Source organism: Gossypium hirsutum, chromosome D07, assembly GCF_007990345.1.
Source record: "Gossypium hirsutum isolate 1008001.06 chromosome D07, Gossypium_hirsutum_v2.1, whole genome shotgun sequence".
NCBI classification, from domain to species: Eukaryota; Viridiplantae; Streptophyta; class Magnoliopsida; order Malvales; family Malvaceae; genus Gossypium; species Gossypium hirsutum.
Genome location: NC_053443.1, coordinates 5597461 through 5622110, shown reverse-complemented (window position 1 = coordinate 5622110; position 24650 = coordinate 5597461). Strand labels below are relative to the sequence as shown.

Here is a 24650-nt window from a genome sequence, read left to right as displayed (position 1 = left end):
TTACTTTTAAAAAATATAATATTTTCTAATTTTATTATTTTATATTATTTTAGTACATCATGTTTGAAATGTATTCATTTAGTGTGTATTTTAAATAAATTAAAAAAAACCTTATTTCGGCCCTTTGTTAGTATTTTTTTATCGGATTTTATTACTTTCAATAAAAAACACACTAAATGAATACATTTCAAACATAATGTACTAAAATAATATAAAATAATAAAATTAGAAAATAATATATTTTTTTAAAGTAATAAAATCCGGAAAAAAATATGAACAAAGAGCTAAAATACGAACATGTTGGTACCACCTGTGACAGGCCCTCCATTCAGCCTTTTTTTTGTATTATTTTGATAAATAATCTTTTTTGTATATTATTTTAGTATTTTTTTTATTTTTTTGTAATATTTTGATAAAAATCCCTCCACTAATGTATTTTAGAAAATTTTAATTTAAGGATAAAAACCAAATATATATAAATTTTAGTCAATTAATCCTAACTTGAATTGTAAGTACAAAAGAATTAATTTTAATTTAACTATATACATTTAAATTAATAAATATATTTATCTATTTTCATATTGAATTAATATAATTGTTTATGTACGATAATGTTGTTAGTTACTTATAAAAATTGAATCAAATACAAATCTCATTCATAAATGACATTATACATTAGATCAAAGTTAATGTATAATTGTGATATTTACATGGTAAAACATCTATTTAAATATTTCCATTCAAAACGGCATTTGAAGATAAAAATATTGGCTTAACAAAATAATAATTCAAAATTAAACAAAAATTAAATCTGTAAGATCAGTCCAAATCTATTATCCATACAAGCAAAACAAATTCAGATATCTAAACTAAAATAAAAATGGATTCAGATCTCAAATTTAAGGAAATTCCGATCAGATACAATAAAACTAATATCAGAATCTGAAAATCATCCAAATAAAAAAAAAACGATTTTTTACCGTCCAAAATACCATCTCTCAAATATTTCACATCATCTCAGTATAAATACCAAAATTTTGCAGTTAACCAAATCATGAAGTCAAACGTCAAAAGTCAAAAGCATGTGAAAAGAAAGCAGTTTTTAATTTTTGGTTCTATTCCTTTCAAATCAAATCTTACCTTGAACTGTAACTCAACCCCAAAGCCTACTTATGAAACCCTTCTTGTCTTTCTTCATCCTGTTTTCTATAGATGGGAAATCAATGGCATTATAAGCCAAGTCTAAAACGATTGGATTACGGGGTATTGACTGGAAGGCCGGTGGGAAGGGTTCTATACGCGGAACAGCTTTCACATTTGACTCGCTAATTGCAGGCTCGTAGAGATCGAGTTTCTCGAGTAGGTATTTTTCCACCTGAACCACTCCAAAGCAGCATCATTACAACAATGTAGCAAAATCGGGATCATAGGCAACACAAATGATAATGAACGAAGGAGTTTATGCAACAATGGAAATAAATGTTATCGTGATAATTTCTACAGGATTCAAAATTAGTAAAGGATGCCAGTGGGTCGGATTATGCAATTTCTACAATATGCAAATCTGCTTTAAAACATGAATCAGCTTAATATTTGCATTAAATCTATGAGTATTATTATTTTGGAATCCAAATCGGAAGTAATTCAATTATCTGTAGGATATAAAAATCCACTAAATATTTGAGTTTAGCAAGTCCAAAAGTTCCTCAAAAATAAAGTGTATAATGGATTTGGATATCTGAATCTGACTCCGTAACCCACAAAAGTAAAGTGGATTCAGATAACAGATATCTGAATTCATTATCTCCAAAAGTAGAGCATATTTGGAATTCTGGATAATGAATATTGAAGGGTTAATATCCACATCCGCTCCAATCCACTATGGATGGTAAATAAATTATTCAAATCCGAATCCGCAATATTTGAATATGCAAAAAAGTAAGTCAAATATCCACAAATATCTGACTCTGCAATTTCCATTGCCATCCCTAACTGATTAACTAGTTGAGAACTCATCATGTAAATAGGAAACTTTTTAAATATAAATTATACCTTCTTGTCAGCTCCAGTCAGTGATATAGTAGATATTTTCTTTGAAAGATTCTCAGGAGCTTTCACCTCCTCGATAATTCCAGTTGCATGCTCTATGCAACTGTAAGATCGACATTCATCATATAAAGTCTTCAACTCTTTGATCATCACCTGTAAATAATATAAAGGTACCAACTAAATACAGATCAGATGTCTGAACCGAAAGTTAAGAGACAGTGCTAAAGAAAACGTTGCAAGTGTCAAGCACGTCATTTGCATACATACATGCATTCAGCAGTTTAACACAGAAAATATACCAAAAATAGTGGGGAAGGCAAACCCCTATTAAATATAGACACCTGATCGGTTTTAGTATGAGCTTGAAACTTCTGTAGGGCATTCTCAGCGAGAGAGCAAGCACGGCAGTATAGCGCATATGCTTCGGATCTCTTTCCAGCTAAACTATATGATCTTGCCAAGTAGAAGCACCTGCAAAGAAATCCAGAGGTCCATGCATCAGTTTCACAAGACAACCTCTTGTAGTAATGCACCCGAAATTAATGTTAAAAAACAATGAATCACTTCTAATTCGACTTAATTTCATCATTCGAAATGCAGGAAATTAACGATTCTATTTCATTACTCCTAACACCACCAGGAAGGAGAAAAATCCTTCAAATGAAGAAACTGGAGAAAACTGCAGAATGTCATCATCTAGAGGTCAAAAAGAATATTTTATTTTCTTGGAAAAGGAGAACAAGGATATTACTGTAGAATTGGTTGAGGCAGATATTTAAGCAAAAATATGCTACCCAATAAAAAGGAAGACTTTATACAGTTATGTAAGAGAAATTAACCTTTCAGCTCGGAAGGCCAAACTTTTAAGTTCACACTCTTCGGCAAAGGTCACTTCTTCAGGTTTTCTATCTCTTCCAGAACTAACTAAATCAGATAGATCAGCTGTATTCTGCCAAATATAGCATCAATTAAGCAAACTAAGAATTAGTACAAGCTTCTTTTCCTGGAAAGGAACGCATGCCAAAAACAGATATCCCCTTCCTCACCTGTAATAAAAGATCATATAAGCGGACCAACTCCTCAGGCTTGGTGACTTTCTCGTTTTTGTCATCACGACGTCTTGTAAGTTTGCTCTTTGCAATGCTAACCAACAACTGATTGCGCTCAATTGTTCGTTGACCTAGAACAGCACTAACAGCCTTATCCAGACCATTTAAGTCATCTTTCACATTTTCAGCACTACCTGCACTGGCCTAGAGTGTATGCTAAATCATCAACATCAGCCTCAAAGAAGTGATTTGGAAATCAATAGTTTGAAAATAATTGCAACTTTTAAATTCTACTAAGAAATAGTACTAAGGAAAAAAGAAATAAGAAGTACACAATTTCTACGGAAAGAAAGCAACACTACAAATTAACACTTCATACCAAGTCACTCCGGATACAGCTCCTAGCTTCATGATATGCTGCAAAAACTTTATCAAAAGTTACTAGTCTTTTCTCAGCTGAGACTGAATCAGCTGAAGGGCCATGTAAATCTTTTTCCAGTTCTTGGGCTGCAAATTTTGCACACAGGAAAAGTATAAATTTAGGCCATATTTGGACTCTAAACCAACTTGAAGGGTCACAAGGATAACCACAAAACAAGAATAAAAAAGTTTCAAGCACACAGGTGCTTTTTTCACATCTACAATTAATGAAAAAAACATGATTTGTGACACTGAATTCAACTGAAGCTAGAAATTTTTACTGCTAGAATTGGCTGCATCTTAAATCTAGCAGAGAAAGAAGAGAGAAGCAGAAAGGAGTGCAGCACAGAAATTTGAAAGCTAGCTTCAACTGCAATTTATGTCTGGTTTAGGTGCTAGGATGAGTCATTAAAGCAATGAGCTAAAAAATTGAAAAATAAAATGCAAAAAAAAAAATTTATAAAGAGCAAATACTGACTCTAAGTGCCAATAAAATGAAAGCTTAACATATTGACTATGTTCAAATTTGGCATTTAATGGATCTAGGGTGAAGAAGAGAAGACTGAGGAAGGTGAATATTTTTGTTTTCATCTGAAACAGAAGATAACTGACAATCAAAACCACACCCAGCATTCTTCAGTTGTCAGTAGTCTATGCATAATTTAAGAAAATATATAGGTCAATCATAAATTACCATAACAACTTCCAAGTGGTTTTCAGTCTTGATTCTTAATATGTGCCATACACACGCTAACCTCATTACTGACATTCACAGGAAAAGCTAATGGCAAACCTTTCAAAATAGCAACCCGAGTTTTTGCATTAGTAATTGGGAATCTATTGCCAAGCCAATGAAACTCTGTCAGAGATGCAGCCTGTTGTGATCTTGCCTCCGCCATAACAGCCTGCAAATCAGGATAGTATAAGACATCAATGTAACCGACAAAACCATCTGCAGAATAAAGAGAAAAGGACAAAAGTTATTATCCCCCTCCCTCTCCCTTCCCTGGACAGTTATCTGACGAGCTCTTCGGACGAGCACAACCAATTCCAACAGCTATAATACAAATGGGCATTCTTCTAAGAAAAGAAATTATCATTTATACAAACTTTGAGGAGTGCATAACTAATTTGTCGTAAAAAGCAGCCAAAGGTTTTCGACCATAGATGAAAATGTTTGCAGACAAAAGATCAGCTTGAAGGTTGAAAAGGATAGTTCAAACATCTTATCAAAATTTCTGAACAAATGATTAGTTTGTTCCAATTGAACTAATATCAAAAGAAATGATGTGTTATAATTCAGAAAGCAACTATCTATTCTCACCACTTCACCTTTGGTAAGGTGGTAAACGGTTGGAACAAGTTCTTGTTAACTTGGAAAGCAAATTTTTAGAAGATTTGATTCATTTTACACTATAACAGATTAATTCCTTAGCCAAGCAGGCAGGTAGCAAGTCAGGAGAAAAATAAGCAGTGACTCACTAAAACTTAATACAGGCAGCATTATTCATGGTAAAGAAAATGAAATTACCAATGCCTCATTAATTCCTATTCACAGAAAAGAACTTACCTCTAGCTTTGATTTGAAAAGGTCCGATGCAGGACCTTCCATTTCACCAATCTGTAAAAGTTCAGAAGCTTGCAAATTTGAACCTCCAATTTTGTGAAGGCAGTAGCGAATACTAGGTTCGAGTTCTTCAACTCGTTCACGACACAAGACTTGATTCTCTACATCTCCATATTTCCCTAGTTCTTCATAAACCGACCTGCAACATAATCAAAGATGTTAGCCTTTTGTGCTATAACCGACAAAACAACTATTGGGTAAAGTATTACGAAGGATATTGATTTTTTTTTCCTTTTGACACAGGATAGGAGCATGAGATCAAGCAAAAATATTAGCCATCTACTTGAACATGTTACTTTATTATTTCTATGTCAGGATACTATTGGAGACGAGCACAAACCTGGCACTTTTGAAATTCCTCAATGCAGTGTCCCAATTCCGGTCTTGTTCAAACAACAAATTCCCTTTCATATAGGACGCATAGGCCTAGAAAGAAAAAATCAAAAAAAGATGAACTGCAAAGAATTACAGTCATGCTTCATAAAGAAAACAATACAAAATAACGGCAAACACTGGAGTAATTTAAGGCTCATGGAAACAAAATTGTAAATTTGATTAAGATAAACATAGATTTACAGACATCCCTAGCTTCACTTGTCCACAACAAGTACACAGTCTATGCTCCAAGCATAGTTAACATCCAGATATAGCAAACTCAATCAGAAAGCAAAAATTCATTAAGCTCACTGCGATGCTATTGTAAGGCATAAACAATAATTTACATACTAATTAAAAGCATTTACACCTTTACACAACTCAAAAGACACACCATTTAACCAAAGATAACAAAAGAAAAAAGCAAGAGATTTAAAAGAAATAATGTACGCACATAACTATTTTATGCTTATTCATTTCTTCCTTAAGACCCAAAAAAGTGGGTTGAAGATTGTAGATGTACAAATAACAATAAAATTGCAAACCAACCTCAGCTTCTAAAGATGTTCTAGAATCTCCTTTGACAGAACACAAATGTGAAAAGAGATCAGCCCATTTGACTGCCTTGCGTAATCTACCAATCAAATAGATACGCTGGCGTGCATTTGGACCATCTGGAAGCTGTCGTTTCTCCATGGCATGGCTCCAAGCTCTCTCTGCCATATACAGAACCACATGAAGAAACCTATTTCACATCAAATCAAAGTAACACTGTAAGCTTCGAAAAGATATCGTAACTTGAGTACATACAGCATAGACCAACCAATCCCTTGCAATACAAAAAGCTTCTAAAGCAAACAATTTAAAACCAGACATGTTAATGCAAGAAACTCTAAAACATGTTCTAACTATTACTTCACAAGCAACACAACACCAATAATTACCCTCTAACCATGTCTGCACAAACACAAAGAAATAAGCACTTATAAAAGCGAAAATATAAGCAACTTTCAAATTGTAAAAAATTGTCAAATTACAGCAAATTAACAAGGCCGACCTCACTTCAGTGACTGTGGACTCCGAAATGGCTTTTCGGGTGTATTTACCACGGCCATGTGTGAACTTCAATGATTTATACAGCCTCCTCAAACGAGCAGTGCAATACCTCCTGCAGTCCCAACATCATTCGTTTAAATATTAACAATGTCCAAATATAAAACATTTCAATAATTTTGTAATCATTTTCAAAGTGAATTTACCGGTAACGAGTGTAATCTCCATGTCGTAATCCATGTTGCATCTGAGCAGACTTAAGAAGTTGCAAAACTGAAAAGGAAGCCAATTTTTTTATATATAATTTCAAATAAACAAGAAACAAATCAAACAGAACATACAATCTCGCTAACAAATTAGTACAGTTGATGCAATTGTTTAAGTTAAAAATTCGATAAAGAACATCAAAAAACAAACCATTGATTGAGAATTTAGGGTTGATCTGGTCAGAAATGTTTGCATTTGGATCATCAATTTCCATCGCCGCTGCTTCGTTAACCTTCGCCATAACACCTTCGATAAAAAAGAAAAAAAAAAGACGACAATAAGATTGCATTGACAGACGTTTTTGGCAGATTTGTGACAGAAAAAATTCAACCAAAAAATATGTAGGCATTTTACCGGCGAACAAACCAAGTGTGGAGATCTAAAAATTTTGACAGTACCGACGGCGTTACCTTGGATTAATCTAATGGTAATGAAGAATGGCGTGCAACCGTAGAAAGCCGTCTGAGCTTTGAAGCAACACCAATCTCGATTTCATAGGCCTATGCTGGGCCTCTTTGCAGGGGATTTGATTGGGTCGGGTAATCTTTGTTGAGATTGGGCCTGATTCGAACCATTTGCTTCGGTTTTAGTTACTTTGCACAGATACGATAGTGCGCGTATGGCAGATAAGTATGACGTGGGTTAAATCCATAAAAAGTCCTCAAACTATGACTCTCATTTTAAATTAATCCCCAAAACTTTAGAACATTTCAATTGCATCCTCAATTTATTGAGGTTATATCAATTAAGTTTTTTAATTACTAAACTTTTTAAATGACACATTAAATCCTATGTATCGTAACTTAAAAAAAAAAAGACTAAATAAAATTTAAAATGTTATTGCATAACTTTTAAAAATAAAAACAAAATAAAACTATAAAAGAGAGAATGAGGGAATGGTGAAGCTTTTGTAAAATGTTTGAAAGCTCAAAAACAAAATGTTTTTACAAATATTCACAATGTTTCATGTTTCAAGTTCCAATTTTTTTTTTTGGGTCGAGAAAAGGAACATCTATTAAACTTAAAATAAGATACAATATACAGAAAAAAGCAGAAAAGCCCTGGCCTCAGCCAACAAGAAAGGCTTATAATCAGAGGGAATTAAACATATGCATAGATTTTCAAAATAATTAAACACAAAAACATTTGTACTATTGTTTGAGCAAGAAACAGGATGTTCAATTCAAAAGGGTCTCTGAGATTACTTCCAAGACGAACAAGACCATCCGCACGTTTATTTCCTTACTCGAAAGTATGAATAATTGAGGTGTGCTAAAACTTGAAAAAGAAATTTCTACTATCATTATATCATATTATAATGTTTTACATATCAGAAAATCATTTAGAAAATATATCAAAGTTTGCACGATAGAATTTCATTTTTTTTTTCTAAAATGAACGTTTATCAGTATATCTAAAGTAATAAATTTAATCAAATAAGTACATATGTTCCAAGGCATAAGAAGACTGGTGCAAAACTCAAAGCCCTTTGGAAAGGTGCTAGAATTTTTTTAATCAACTAAAACAAAAGTCTAAAAACTTAAAACATTTAACCAATTGATTTTTGGGTAAACTATATGGATAGTCATTCAACTATAAAAAAAAATTATAATTAAATATAAAATTGGTACTAAAGTTTGTTCATTTCTTCCAGATTAATACTTATAATTTTTTTTGTTTCAGATTAATATCTAAACTTTTTTCAGTCCACTATATTGATACCTAACACTAATACCTTTTAACTTTTTGCTGGCGTGCCACGGCGTGGTGTCTTATTGTACCTAAATTTCTTTTTATTTTCCCTCATTTTCTTCCCTTTTTGCTTCTACACTCCTTCATCCATTCTTTCTTCTGTAAAAACTCTTGCCACCAAAATTTTCCCTTTTCAAACTAACCCACAAAGACTGACTTTTCCGACGCCCAAATTTCCATTTTCATTTCTTTTTCTAGTTTTTATATGGTTCAAGCATTTGAATTATCAGACAAATAATAGGGCTTTAATAAGCCACATAAAGTTTGAAAAAAAGGAGAAAAAAAATTCATGATGGAGCTCAATCGCTCATCCGCCATAAGTTGTTCCTCCTTTTTATCTCAAAAAAAAATCGAAAATCAATATAAAATATTAACTTTATGAGTTCCATTTTATTTTTCAAAATTTCATTTTGTTTTTTGTTTTTACTTGTTTTACCAATCCATTTTCAAGAACGATAGAGAAGAGCATTCAATTCAAATCCCAAGTCCTTCACTACAACACCAATATTTTCTTAAACCCATTTCTTGAATCCACCATTTCTCTTCAAACTTTCAATTGTTCATGGAAATTGTTGCAGGCCCATTTGCCCGGGCCCAAGAAAGAAATAAAAGGCCCAGCACCCTGGCCCAACAGCCAAGCCCACATCAGACTAGGGTTTCAGAAACCGAAACCCTAGTATCCCACTTGCCGCTGCTCTCTGTCAGCCGCACGTCCCATCGCCATCTACCGCCACCAACTCCACCATCAGCCCCTGCAACAAAGAAGCAAACACGCAAGCAGCAATAACAGAGAAAAGTAGAAGCAAAATCGGTTATAAAAAAGAGGCCGAATATCATCTTAAGGGGGCTCTCTCCGATTTTTGTAAAAAAAAACACTTTTTGCAAGATTTGAAGAAAACAGAAATAAAAAAAAGGTTGTTTTTTTTCTTTTCCGTTTATTTTATTTTATTTTATTTCGCAACAAAAATAAAAAAAAGGAGGCATTTTTACCCTTTTTTGCCGTCACCGGAGCGTTCAGGAGGTCGAGAAGAGTCATCGGAGAGAAAAGGGGAGACTTTTGGTCTCCCCGCCGCCGTACACGGTGGCGCCGGCGCCGGAGGGCGGCAGCCGGTGCGGTGGCCCTCGGCCGGACCCTTGGCCGGCGCTCAGAGAGAAAATGGGAGGGTTGAGAGGTTTTGGTGTTTTTTTTGAAAAAAGAAAGAGGAAATGAAATTTTTTGGGAAAATTTTTGAATATATAGGCGTGTGAAACGACGCCGTTTTGGCCCAGCTCCATAACGCCCAAAACGGCGTCGTTTTGCTTTAGCTCGGACCGACCCGACCCGCTCCTGGAGGATCCGCGTGTTTTCGACGGAAGGGCTAATTGCACCTTTAGCCCTTCCGCTTTTTAATGGTTTTATAATAAAGTCTTTTATTTTTTAAAATTTGGCCCCGCGGTTTTTGCGCCTATTCTAATTTGGTCCTGAACGAAATGGCGCGCTAAAGGTTGGGAATATTTGCTTAATCAGCCCTCCATTCTTCGGGCGCATTATTTTTTGGTCCCTCGGGACCCCTTTTTTTCGTTTATTTGCATTTTAAGCTCCAAATTTCGTCTCAAAATTCGATTTAGCCCTTTGTTTTATTATTTTTAGCTATTTTATTAATAACATTGATAAATTATATATTATTATGACTGTTATTATAGTTTGTTATTGTTAATATATTATTGTTTGTGTTTACTTATTTAAGTTTAAAGTGTAGGTGTCTTATTATAGTTATTATTATATAATTTTTATGTTTTATAATCCATATACGTATTCATATTTTTATTTTTATTTTCTTTTATATGCTTACATATATGTACATATTTACATTGTTTTATTATATATATGTACTTTTATATTTTTTATAATTTTAATCATATTGTTATTTACTTATTTATTTAAGTTCTCATGATTATTTTAAGAGAATATTTTATTTTTATTTGCTTATACATTTGTTATTTTGTGAATTGTTGGTTTGTTCTTTTATTTATTTTATTTTGATTGCTATTGCTTGTATTATTTTTTATATACTTTTGTATTTATTATGGTTTTGCCATGCATATCAACAATGTAATTTGTTTTCACATTCTCTTATTACGACTTCGTGTTTCGTTTTACTCAATATGTCAAAACTTGTTTTAAATAAATGGCATTTTGTGTTTAGATTCGAGAGGATCGTACCCTAACTTACTGGGTTTCGATTTTTACGATAAATCTAAATGCACGAATTTTTTCGAACTCAAATTTCGAAACGATCTCGGGATCTAAAAAAGGAAATACGTCCTAACTTACTGGTCGTGAACTCATTTTTAAACCCGAGATGGCTAAAATATCTTTTAAATAAGTAAAATTCTGGCATTCATTCACGTATTGGGAATTTGAGACATTATATTCTAACTTACTGGATATGATTCTCTTTCTCGAATAATGTGAAATATGCCCACTTTCCTAAAAAAATTTTCAACGTTTTAATACAAGGATCGTATTTTTTAAATTCTTCTAAGTTTTCAATTTTCGACATTAAGACATTAAGTAATTAACTAAGGTACCAATTTTGGGCGTATCGAGGGTGCTAATCCTTCCTCGTGCGTAACCGACTCCCGAACCCATTTTTCTGAATTTCATGGACCAAACTTGTTGTTTTAATAAAATCAAACCGTTTATTAAAAACAACCACTTTTCGAGGTGACCCGATCACACCTCATCTAAAAAGATCGGTGGCGACTCCCGTTTTTTTGTTTTCGTCAAAACCCAAGTCGACCCCGTTTTTCATCCAAAAAATGGTGTCAACAGCTTGGCGACTCCGCTGGGGACTTTAAATAAGAGAGTCAAGCCATGAGTTGATTATTTTTTGTCTTTTTGTCGAAAGTTGAAAATTTGGTTTAAATATACGATCCTCTCATTGCATTTCATTTGTTTTGAGTTATAGTTTTTATCATGTTTTGTATTCTAAATTTTATATCTTTCTGCATTGCATTGCACGACCGTTGGTCACATCTTTTTAAGTGGGAGTGAGAAACTACGCCTTCGTGAGGTTTTCACCTCCGCATGGGATAGTGAATCGCTTCCGGGATACATCCGTACCTATGTCTTCGTGAGATTTTCATCTCCGCATGGCCATAGGGAAATGTATCCCCCTGAATCGAACTTGGTCCGTATGAGCCTATAATGGGTGAGGATCGAGGAATCTGCTGGTTCGGGTACCCTTACTTTAGAACCAACCCTCATATAGTAGACTTAGGAACTTAACCTAGGTAGAGCCACTCCAAACCCCTAGTATCTGCCCGATTAGGTACTTTTTTGTTTTCTGTGCTTGCTTATGTTTTGTACTAACCCTTCTTGTTGTGTTTTGATTATGATTGCATTACATTGCATTTGCATCTTAGGAAAGAGATATGGATTCAAATCCAATTACTAAATTAGAAAGCTTGTCATGGAATACGAATTCTTTGATAAAGTGGAAAACAATACGACTTCCCAAACATATTCTGAGAAACACAAGAATGGCGATGGAAGAGTTCGTGACCTTGCTTGGTGGCCTGGGGATTCGAGACGATTGTCCAAAAGCCTTCAACAAGCTGACGAGCCTTATGAAGATGGGCAGATGATGGATCGCGACCAAGATCAAGAAAATGAGCTAGCAATGGCATCTATTGGTGAGATTACCTCAAACATGCGGATGAAAAAAAATCGATGTTGTTTCTTGGAATATGAGGGTGAGGTCGTACATGTGTCCGTTTTATGTAAGGGAATTTGCTTTCTAGAAAAGCTTCCTAAATGTAATTGAATCAGAATCAACGTCTCTTTAGGCATTCATTTCATGCATTTGCATTACATTGCATCATATGCATTAGATTTTCACGAAGTGGCCCTAATTATGTAAAATTATTTCAGCTAATCTGGAAAACCAATCAACCAAACATCCTTACGGTACTCGTCGCAAAGCCAAAGAAATGGATCAAAGATTAGAGAAACTGGAGCAAACGCAGAAAGAGATGCAAGACCAGTTACAGGTGCAAATGAAAGAACATATGGAAAAGATCCAGAAAGACATGGCACAAAAGATGAAGGAGTCTCAGGATGAACTAATGACTAAATTGACGCAATTAATAACCAAGGGAGTGGATAAAGGGAAAAATCCTGTGGTTTGCGATGAAGAAGGAAACAATGATGAGCCACTTTTTTCTCCAGGATACACGCCTCCGCAAGCGCAAATTCAGATTGAACCACATCCACGAAGATCTTCTGTTTCAATTAGGCCTCAACACTTTCAAGGTGACGCTTCAATACCGAAGAACCTTCAGGTCAGATCTGGTTCTAGTCCTGACGATAATCTGGTTGTCCCGGACTTCGATGAAGTAGCGGAGAAAGACAAGATGAAGGAGGAGTTACCAAAGCAGTTTGAGGAGAAATGGAAATGGATTGAAGAGAAGTTTAGGGCGATAGAAAGTATCGACGGCTATCATGGAATAGATGCGAAAGATCTGAGTTTAGTTCCGGATTTGGTGCTTCCTTACAAATTTAAGATGCCGGAATTCGAGAAATATAATGGGACCAGTTGCCCAGAAGCTCATATTACTATGTTCTGTAGGCGTATGGCCGGATACGTCAACAACGACCAACTACTCATACACTGCTTTCAAGATAGCCTCACAGGGGCAGCGTCTAAGTGGTACAATCAATTGACGCGTATCCAGATTAGTTCTTGGAGGGATTTAGCACAAGCCTTTATGAAACAATACAGTCATGTAGCTGATATGGTCCTTGACAGAATTACCCTTCAAAATATGGAGAAAAAGCCTAATGAAAGTTTTAGGCAATACGCACAAAGGTGGAGGGAGGTCGCTATTCAAGTTCAGCCGCCACTCCTACAGAAAGAAATGACGATGCTCTTCATCCACACATTGAAGGCCCCGTTCATCACTCACATGTTGGGAAGTGCTTCGATGAGTTTTTTAGACATAGTCATGAGCGGTGAAATGATTGAAAGTGCCGTGAGAAGTGGAAAGATTGATGCTGGGGAGAATAATAGAAGGTCAGACTTAAAGAAGAAGGAAAACGAGGTGAGCAATGTGAACACCTACAACAAATCGATTACACAGCCAAGAAAGGTGATTACTAGTCAGCAAGTTTCATCTAGACAAGAATCGTATGTGAAGCAAGGCACTGAGAACCTTCAATTCACGCCAATTCCGATGGCATATAAGGAGTTGTATCAAAGCTTATTCAACGCACGTATTGTCGCCCCTCTCTACACGAAACCTCCACAGCCACCGTACCCCAAATGGCACGTTGCGAATGCACATTGCGAATATCATGCGGGAAATACGGGGCATTCCATAGAGAACTGTATAGCCTTCAAGAAACTGGTTGAAAAGCTCATCAACATGGGTGTCGTCAAGTTTGGTGATTCATCTAGTGCAGAAAATTCGCCACCCAATCATGATTAACAATGGGGTGAACGCAATATATGAGAAAGTGTGGGGAAGTTTTCACATATATGAAGGCATAATTGAAAAGAGATCTTATTAGGTGTTCGCCCTTATAAACCTGGGAGTGTTCTAAAGAAACCTTTGTAGTATTTAGAGCTTACTCAGAGTAATATTCAAAACACACTTGTTGTTTTCAGCCTAGAGCAACAAGAAGTCTTTTGTGAAAAAGGCTTATGTCTGAACGTCATTATTCTAATGGAATGCATTTTTGCGATCTTTTGAACTAATATTTTTCATTGATTATTCTTTTATTCTTCCATCCAAATCATTCTTTCATTCATAATCATACTGTGCAGATAATTATTCTTAAATTCATACATTCTTTATATATTATTTTGTACCTACAATAGGTCCCTGGATATCAACGACATGAATGACACTGCTACAGACTTAGAACCTCCTTTTTGAGCGAGATATGTGTTTAGAGGGATCTCACGACTTTGAAGATGACACAGATCGTAGCTTATCTCCAAACTTGTTGAGGATGGTAGAACAAAAGGATAAACAGATCCTACCTCTCAGTGAATCATTAGAAATTGTGAGCTTGATGAAGACTAGAATTGACCTGCCTACAGAGACGAAAAATTCAAAGATGTCTTTGTATGATCATACCAGGGTATGCCTCGATTCTTATAATAAAACCTGCACAACAGCACGATGTCAGAAATTTACAGTGCGAACGATGCAATTCTTTACCGGGGCAATACCGTTCTCGTCAATTCAGCATAGCTTTGCCCATTTGAAGTCGAATTTCCATCTCTTCAGGTTGTTATTGGGTCCATCCTGATCAAAGAGGAAGATCCAAAGTTTTTGTCGCAGTTGCGCCCCAAAAGGCTTAAGAATAAAAAACAAAAAGAAGAAAAAAATCAAAATCAAGATCAAAATGAAAATGAGAAAAAGAAAGAAGAATGAAAAAGAGAAATCTAGATGAAAAATCAGAATGAAAAAGAAAAGAAAAAAAGGGAGAGGCCAAAGCGAAAGCCCGCAAAGGGCATTTTATGACCAAATAAGGTTTTGAGATGAAATCCCGAAAAAGGTGACTCAAATTTTGAGCACAATGGGGCATGGACATCACCATTATCGAAGACTTCTAATGGGCATTGCTTCACTATTGAGATCATTAATTACTTCATCAAATGGATAAAAGCTACAGCATGCGTCAATGTCATCATATGCCAATATAGAATTCCAGAGACGATGGTATGGGAAAATGTATTGAACTAGAATGACAACATGATAGTTGAGGGCTGTAATCAGTTCAAAATCAGACATCACAGTTTGTCACTGTATTATAAGACAATGAAGTTCAAAAAGAAAAAGATGAAGAATGAAAATGGAAAATGAAAAGAGTAAAATGGAGAGGCTAAGGGGAAAACCCGCAAAGGGCACCTTAGGCCAAAGGGGATCTGAGCTGAAAACCCGAAAAGGGCGGCTCAAATACTGATCAAAATGGGGCATGAGGTGATATAAGCTGCTCAAGTTTTGTTCATATTGAGGCATGTGTTGATCTTGCCATGCCTGAATCAACAGGAAAGGATAGGCGACATTTTGGGGGCATCGACAGAGCATTGTAGATCTCCTAAACACATGTCCAACTCAAAAAGGTCTTCAGAAAGTTTGTATAGAGAAGTTCAAGCTGTGATATCTGGGGCACCCAATTCTCATGTTATTTGTTGTTCTTGGAATACTTTTTCTTTCTTTCCAAGATATACATTCCCAATTAATTCTTTTGTTGTCCTTCACTATTTTCGATAATTTGTTCTTTCGAGCTATGCTCAGAACCAACTTTATTCTTATCCATTGTTATGACCTTTTTTGCAAGCATTGGAATAATGATTAATGGACTAATAAGACTTTCACAAAGGAAGTTTTGCATATTACTCTGAAAAGTTTCTAAATAATACAGGAACCTGAAACAGGACTATTGTTTAGAACATGCCAAATTTGAAGGTTGGAAATTTGAGAAGGAAGAGTCTAAGTTTGGACTTTCTCTTTGGATTTTGTTGACAAATGCATTGATTGAACAAAGTGACAAGATGTCGTGTCAATGAAAAAGCTTAAATAAACAAGCAAGCAATGATCACTAGGCAATAGGAAGAGGTTACCTCGGAGAAGAGAGCCTTCATTTGTGCATGAGTCTTTGAAACGACACCCTGGAAATGGTGTAAGGGGGACCAGAAAGATTAAGATCCTATATCCTTGAATTGTGATAAAAGAGGATTGAGGAAAAACCATATTTCTACCCTTGGATTGTAGTGGGAGAAGGATGGTACAAATTTTGTGCCCTAATAGATTAAACGTTAAGATTTACAGTGGGGGGCAGCCAGATTAAGTGTTTCTTTGGATATACCAGACGAGCAAAAAAGGCGTTGTAGTACGTCAGTGATAAAACCTTAATAAGTTTTTACGTGATGTTAACGTAAGCATTAAGGAATCATCTTCATGACATTTTGCATTCATTCAAATGTCATTCATACATATCTAGTTAGGAGCATTTGATTCATTCTGATTATGTCATCCTAATCACTAGGCACAATTAGGTTCATAAAATAGAACATACAGGTCATGTTCCCCAAGGGACAGATCAATGAAGTTAAAGATCTTGCCTTCCTGCATTGATAGTGAAGCAGGTCGAAGACATAAACCTTGCCTCTTTCGGTTGTGATAGAGCTGGTTGAAGACAAAAGATCTTGCCTTCCTACATTGACAGCGAAGCAGATCGAAGACACAAACCTTGCCTCTTTCGGTTGTGATGGAGCTGGTTGAAGACAAAAGATCTTGCCTTCCTACATTGACAGCGAAGCAGATCGAAGACACAAACCTTGCCTCTTTCGGTTGTGATGGAGCTGGTTGAAGACAAAACATCTTGCTTTTCTGCATTGACAGCGAAGCAGATCGAAGACACAAACCTTGCCTCTTTCGGTTGTGATAGAGCTGGTTGAAGACAAAAGATCTTGCCTTTCTGCATTGACAGCGAAGCAGATCGAAGACACAAACCTTGCCTCTTTCGATTGTGATAGAGCTGGTTGAAGACAAAAGATCTTGCCTTCCTACATTAACAGCGAAGCAGATCGAAAACAAAGCCTTGCCTCCATCGGTTGCATTGGAGCTGGTTAAAGGTTACAGATTTTGTCTCCCTAAGCCGTAGCGGAGCAGATCAAAGACAGCAAATCTTATCTCCAAGTGTAAGGAAGCGGATTCAAACCACAAGTCCTATATCCCTGACCTGTAGTGGAATAGATTGGAAATTACAGATCTTGTCCCCCTGAAGTTACAGTGGAGCAGATTGAAGCCAGAGATCTTATCTCCCCGAGATTACAGCAGAGCAGATCGAAGACACTATCCTATCTCCCTGAAGTTACAGTGGAGTGGGTTAAAATAAAGGATCTTATCTCTCTGAGGTTACAGCAGAGTAGGTCGCATCAAGTCTTATTTCCCTAAAGATGCAGTGGAATAGATTGAAAACCACAAACCTCGTCCCCCTGAAGTTGCTACGAAGAAGATAAAGGCTACAGGACGCATCTCTCTAAAATGCAGTGGAATGGATCGAAGCAACAAGACCTAGTGGATTGGAATGAAACTACTTGAAATGGAGAAGTACCAGAACAAGTCAAGACTCGGCGAGACCGGGCAAAATGGGCCTTTCTTAGTCTTTGCTCTGTTATCGTTACTCGACAACGAGCAAAGAGGGGCAGCTGTTGCAGGCCCATTTGCCCGGGCCCAAGAAAGAAATAAAAGGCCCAGCACCCTGGCCCAACAGCCAAGCCCACATCAGACTAGGGTTTCAGAAACCGAAACCCTAGTATCCCACTTGCCGCTGCTCTCTGTCAGCTGCACGTCCCATCGCCATCTACCGCCACCAACTCCACCATCAGCCCCTGCAACAAAGAAGCAAACACGCAAGCAGCAATAACAGAGAAAAGTAGAAGCAAAATCGGTTATAAAAAAGAGGCCGAATATCATCTTAAGGGGGCTCTCTCCGATTTTTGTAAAAAAAAAACACTTTTTGCAAGATTTGAAGAAAACAGAAATAAAAAAAAGGTTGTTTTTTTTCTTTTCCGTTTATTTTATTTTATTTTATTTCGCAACAAAAATAAAAAAAAGGAGGCATTTTTACCCTTTTTTGCCGTCACCGGAGCGTTCAGGAGGTCGAGAAGAGTCATCGGAGAGAAAAGGGGAGACTTTTGGTCTCCCCGCCGCCGTACACGGTGGCGCCGGCGCCGGAGGGCGGCAGCCGGTGCGGTGGCCCTCGGCCGGACCCTTGGCCGGCGCTCAGAGAGAAAATGGGAGGGTTGAGAGGTTTTGGTGTTTTTTTTGAAAAAAGAAAGAGGAAATGAAATTTTTTGGGAAAATTTTTGAATATATAGGCGTGTGAAACGACGCCGTTTTGGCCCAGCTCCATAACGCCCAAAACGGCGTCGTTTTGCTTTAGCTCGGACCGACCCGACCCGCTCCTGGAGGATCCGCGTGTTTTCGACGGAAGGGCTAATTGCACCTTTAGCCCTTCCGCTTTTTAATGGTTTTATAATAAAGTCTTTTATTTTTTAAAATTTGGCCCCGCGGTTTTTGCGCCTATTCTAATTTGGTCCTGAACGAAATGGCGCGCTAAAGGTTGGGAATATTTGCTTAATCAGCCCTCCATTCTTCGGGCGCATTATTTTTTGGTCCCTCGGGACCCCTTTTTTCGTTTATTTGCATTTTAAGCTCCAAATTTCGTCTCAAAATTCGATTTAGCCCTTTGTTTTATTATTTTTAGCTATTTTATTAATAACATTGATAAATTATATATTATTATGACTGTTATTATAGTTTGTTATTGTTAATATATTATTGTTTGTGTTTACTTATTTAAGTTTAAAGTGTAGGTGTCTTATTATAGTTATTATTATATAATTTTTATGTTTTATAATCCATATACGTATTCATATTTTTATTTTTATTTTCTTTTATATGCTTACATATATGTACATATTTACATTGTTTTATTATATATATGTACTTTTATATTTTTATAATTTTAATCATATTGTTATTTACTTATTTATTTAAGTTCTCATGATTATTTTAAGAGAATATTTTATTTTTATTTGCTTATACATTTGTTATTTTGTGAATTGTTGGTTTGTTCTTTTATTTATTTTATTTTGATTGCTATTGCTTGTATTATTTTTTATATACTTTTGTATTTATTATGGTTTTGCCATGCATATCAACAATGTAATTTGTTTTCACATTCTCTTATTACGACTTCGTGTTTCGTTTTACTCAATATGTCAAAACTTGTTTTAAATAAATGGCATTTTGTGTTTAGATTCGAGAGGATCGTACCCTAACTTACTGGGTTTCGATTTTTACGATAAATCTAAATGCACGAATTTTTTCGAACTCAAATTTCGAAACGATCTCGGGATCTAAAAAGGAAATACGTCCTAACTTACTGGTCGTGAACTCATTTTTAAACCCGAGATGGCTAAAATATCTTTTAAATAAGTAAAATTCTGGCATTCATTCACGTATTGGGAATTTGAGACATTATATTCTAACTTACTGGATATGATTCTCTTTCTCGAATAATGTGAAATATGCCCACTTTCCTAAAAAAAATTTCAACGTTTTAATACAAGGATCGTATTTTTTAAATTCTTCTAAGTTTTCAATTTTCGACATTAAGACATTAAGTAATTAACTAAGGTACCAATTTTGGGCGTATCGAGGGTGCTAATCCTTCCTCGTGCGTAACCGACTCCCGAACCCATTTTTCTGAATTTCATGGACCAAACTTGTTGTTTTAATAAAATCAAACCGTTTATTAAAAACAACCACTTTTCGAGGTGACCCGATCACACCTCATCTAAAAAGATCGGTGGCGACTCCCGTTTTTTTGTTTTCGTCAAAACCCAAGTCGACCCCGTTTTTCATCCAAAAAATGGTGTCAACAGAAATCTCCCATTTTCACTATTTCTTCTGTTCTTTCACCCAAAACCCAGATCCAAAACCCAATTATTTGCGCAAAAATAAGCAAAAGAAGAAATGGGTCTCACGGATCAACTAAGCTCGCACTTGAGTTGGTCGCAATTTTGGCCTCGAATCTCAAGATCTTACTTCAACCGTTGGATCTGATCATTCAAATTTTAGTTGTTGCATATGAATGAGGGCTTAAGTTTTTGAACGACTTCAATGAAGTAAGATTTAAATGATGGAAAAAACCAACAACTCGAAGAAGAAACGACGAGAAAATTTTAGGGTTCTTAGTAATTTTAAGGTTTTGTATTCTTTGCTTGTTTAGGAAAGAGATAAGTAGTGATTTGCTTTTTGGGATGTTAGGGTTCATCTTTTTTGTGTTTGCACTGATTAAGGTGTGGAGAATGGGGGGTTTAAAGCTTGTGTTTTGGGGGTTTTGTTGCGATGGGGTTTTGTAGGTTTGGGATTAAGGAGGAATGAAACAATGAAATGGATTAGAGAAATTAGGGTTGCTTCATCTTCTTCGATGATGAAGACTGTAAAGAAAGGCAAAAGAAGAAGCAAATGGGCATTTTAAGAAGCAAATGGGTTTTTGACAAAAGAAAGAAAATTAAGAAAAGAAAAAAAAAGGGAAAGAAGACGAAATCAAAAAGAAAAGAAAAAGAAAAATAGGTATAAGAGGACCTCACGTGTTGGTATCTGATTGGCTAACACTGTCACGTCAAAAATTAACCTCCTAATTACTAAACTATAGATAAGTTATTAAACTATATAATTAATTAATAAATTATGGATAAATTTTCGTTTCGGTGAATTAATTAAAAAATTATAAATTAGTCATTAAACTATTCAAAAATTTTAATTTAAGTTAGAGATCGAAGAAAAAAGCTATTTAAATTTTTGTTCGTAGATTCATGACGACAAAAGTTATTTCATGAAAAAAAACTAATTGTAGAAGATGGAAAAGAAAACTTTTAATTGGTACGAGTAGTGTGAACAAAAAAAACTATATAACATCGATTTTAATAGTCTAGTGACTTAAATAAAACTTTTGAATTGTTTAGTAACTAAATTATGATTTTTTTTAGTTGAGTGGTAAATTTATTCATAATTTAGTAACTAATGATATCCTTAAAAAAAAATAGTGTGCGAAACCAAACACGGCATAACAGAGAGTGGACCCTAAAAAATGGAATCGGAGATTAGCGCTATCCTTTCATGCTATCCACAAGATAGAATATATAACCAAAATAAAATCACAACTTACAGCAAACCACCTTCACAGTAGACACGTAGCCACCCCTCCGCCACCGGCTGGCGAAGGAATTCATCGGAGAAATCGGAGGAATTCATCGAAGTAATTCAGTTCAAACAAAATGTCGTACTCAGTCTCTCTGTCTTCTCCCATTCATTTCCACACTAACTCTAGATTCTTCTCTACATTCCCTCCAAAACTTCCTAACAAACTGAAAACAACCGTAACAACCACCACAGTCGCGGCCATTCCACCCTTATCCACCGCTACATCGGTTACCGACCTCTCCGTTTTAGATAGCACCACTGTTGCTCTCATAGGTGGAGGTTCAGTCGCTGCCTTAGCAGCGGTTCTCTCCTTCACTGACCCGGAACGCCGACGTCGTCTTCAGGCGGAAGAAGTCGGTGGGGGCGATAAGGAAGTCGTTAGGAATTACTTCAATAATTCCGGTTTCCAAAGGTGGAAGAAGATTTATGGAGAGACCGATGATGTGAATAAAGTCCAGCTTGATATTAGGTTAGGGCATTCCAAAACCGTTGAAAATGTGATGAAAATGTTGACCGATGATGGCTCACTGAATGGCGTCACTGTTTGCGATGCTGGTTGTGGCACCGGTTGTCTCTCCATTCCTTTAGCTAAAGAAGGTGCCGTTGTTGCCGCCAGCGATATTTCCACCGCCATGGTGGCCGAGGCTGAGAAGCAGGTTAGTTAGTTATTCCTCTCTACCATTATTGTTGGGATAATTGAATTTTAAGTAATGAATGCTTAGTGAATGATCCGATTTAAGTGTTTTATTTCAACAAATGAATGAAAATTTTATACGTTTCTTAGATTCAATTGTAATGAACTGTGCTTTGTTGATTGGATAATTGAATCTTAAGTAATGAATGCTTATTGAATGATCCAATTTAAGTGTTTGCTTCAACAAATGAATGAAATTTTATCCATTTCTCAGATTCAATTGCAATGAACTGTGCTTTGTTGATTGGGAATTAGAAGCTTGAATTATGTGATATTATGATTTCAGGCGAAAGAGCAGTTAACAGCTGGGAATGGTGATATTGCACCAGTTATGCCAAAATTCGAAGTGAAGGATTTGGAGAGTTTAGATGGGAAATATGATACTGTGGTGTGTTTAGATGTTTTAATACATTATCCGCAGAATAAAGCTGACGGAATGATCGCACACCTTGCTTCACTAGCCGAAAACCGATTAATTTTGAGCTTTGCACCAAAGACATTTTATTATGATCTGTTGAAGAGGATCGGTGAATTGTTTCCAGGGCCGTCTAAAGCAACGAGGGCATATCTTCATGCCGAGGCAGATGTAGAAAGGGCACTAAATAAGGTTGGATGGAAAATAAGAAAGAGAGGGCTAATCACTACACAGTTCTACTTTGCAAGACTTGTCGAGGCTGTCCCTGCATAGTTAGACCGGGAGGAGAGGTTAGATTTTATTTCCATTTTCTTTTACCTATTCCGCATAGAAATGTCCGGAATGTTTCTAAGCACTGAATTTTCTTGTGTGCTCATTACTATATATATCTGCTTATGTGCTTAATTGTATATTAGATGTCCTTGTATCTAAATTCCAATACTTGTTAACAATTCTTTTTTATCAGATTTAGTGACTAATCTTTGTTCATTTGATGTTGTCTGCATATATCGTGTCAGAATATTGCATAATTTTTCCGAATGTCATGGTAAAATGTTTTCCTTCTTTGTGCCCTTTTTCTTGAGCTCGATGTACAGTTCTGCGAGAACAAGATGTTAAACTTTTCTAATTTTTTCATTGTCAAATTGAAGAAGATATGTGAGAAAGTCTTAACAGGTTTCCAGGTTATGTGGCTATCTGTTCTGTTCGAAAGCTTTTTACTTTCCTCTTGGTCTCTTTACAATACTAGAACTTGGGATGGTTTTTTGATAATCATAAAGCTTAAGAAAATGTATATAGGCGATTTTAATCGGTTGTAATCCTGAACATTTCTCTAATTATTGTTTTCATTGCATTGCCTACAACACTGTATAAATAGTATTCTATGTATTTTTTTCATACAAGTTAGGATATCATCAATGTAGTATTTTAGGGTTTAGGGTTTAGACTTGTCTCTCATGAATGTAGGTCAGCACGATTGAACCATGGGCTTTTTTACGTTCCCCTGTTCTTGCCTTCCCTAATTCTTTCCCCTTTGCTTCACTGTGTTGTGTGAAGCTAAATCTCTTATCTTAGGTTTCACTTTTTGGGGGCAGCCACCAAGTTATCTGCTTGCTCCTTCCTTAGGTCCCTATCTAGTTGGTAGTTTATGTTTTGAGCTTCAAGCTGAGAACTTGGAATGTTACTCTTTGTTTCGATAACCTTTTTCTAGTTAATGCCCTCACTTGCATCAATTGACAACCGCATCAGCTTCGGTCCATCCTTAGCTTCACCTGTCTGGTTGAAGAGAGACAGTAGTTGATTCTCTGTTTGTTCCAAGCTCTTCCCAAGAATGAAAATTATGAAGTTGGTTTATGTTAAAGTTACCCTTAAAGGAATGTTAGGACATTTAAATACAAATCAGACCTAACCTACAACATTATAAATTTAATCACTGAAACTTTGGATTATGAAATTAGTTACACTGCATCTAGTATTTTCATGAAATCAGTAAGAAGATTACTCCATCTTTTCTGGTATTGAATCGAATCTGACCTGGCCAACACTGTGTTGGTTATAGTATGAAGAAACTGAATCCTACTGAAGTTCGTCTTGGTCTGATGTCGAGATTGACGATGGTTCACTCCATGCTCGTACTCTATTCTTTACTGCGAGCATTTTTGGTATTCAATTTGGTGTTAGTGGCATGAAATGTTTGTTCCGTTGTTTCACCGAGTAAACAACTTTGCATTCTCATGCATGTTAATTGATTCAGGTTACGGCTGAGCAAGAAAAACCGATATGAAATGCAAGTTTAAGAATTGCAATTATTCAAAACCAAATTGTGTTCTATTTTTTTTTACTTATATATAATTAATTTTAAATTTTTATGATATAAAAATAAATATTTTATATTTAAAATGGCGAAAATATTTTAAAAATTCTTGACAAATTATTTTTCTTTTTAAAAATATTTATGAAAAAGATTTTAAAATTTTGTAAAAAAATATTCAAAAGCCATAAAATAAAACATATTTTATCAAAATAAGTCTGAAAATTCAAAATAAAAAATAAGTTTGAAATTTCAAAATAAAAAATTAATATGAAAAAATTGAAAACTGAACAGAAAGAAGTCTAATTATGATAAACTACTAAAAAGTTTTAAAAACAATTTCAATCCAACCAATCCAATAT

The 24650-nt window shown here is 35.5% G+C and overlaps 2 protein-coding genes across 3 annotated transcripts; one reads left to right on the top strand and one right to left on the bottom strand.

Annotated features, from left to right (window-relative positions):
• Nucleotides 1–865: 865 nt before the first annotated feature.
• On the bottom strand, nt 866–7391 carry LOC121219291 (signal recognition particle subunit SRP68). 2 transcript variants are annotated; one of them, XM_041097201.1, is made up of 14 exons: nt 7251–7391; nt 6991–7086; nt 6780–6846; nt 6578–6688; nt 6070–6265; nt 5486–5571; nt 5089–5284; nt 4312–4423; nt 3478–3605; nt 3096–3302; nt 2889–2998; nt 2391–2520; nt 2053–2202; nt 866–1375 (listed from the first exon to the last, which is right to left on the bottom strand). In XM_041097201.1, the coding sequence occupies exons 2-14, from the start codon at nt 7079–7081 to the stop codon at nt 1154–1156; spliced, it is 1806 nt and encodes a 601-aa protein (XP_040953135.1). In that variant the 5' UTR covers nt 7082–7086; nt 7251–7391; the 3' UTR covers nt 866–1153. The 2 variants fall into 2 exon arrangements, with proteins under 2 accessions (XP_040953135.1, XP_040953134.1); XM_041097200.1 differs by having other exon boundaries at nt 7195–7336.
• A 13838-nt stretch (nt 7392–21229) lies between these two features.
• LOC121219290 (magnesium protoporphyrin IX methyltransferase, chloroplastic) lies at nt 21230–22967 on the top strand. Its single transcript, XM_041097199.1, has 2 exons — nt 21230–22025; nt 22350–22967. Exons 1-2 carry the CDS (start codon nt 21444–21446, stop codon nt 22749–22751), a joined length of 984 nt encoding a protein of 327 aa, XP_040953133.1. The 5' UTR covers nt 21230–21443; the 3' UTR covers nt 22752–22967.
• Nucleotides 22968–24650: the final 1683 nt, after the last annotated feature.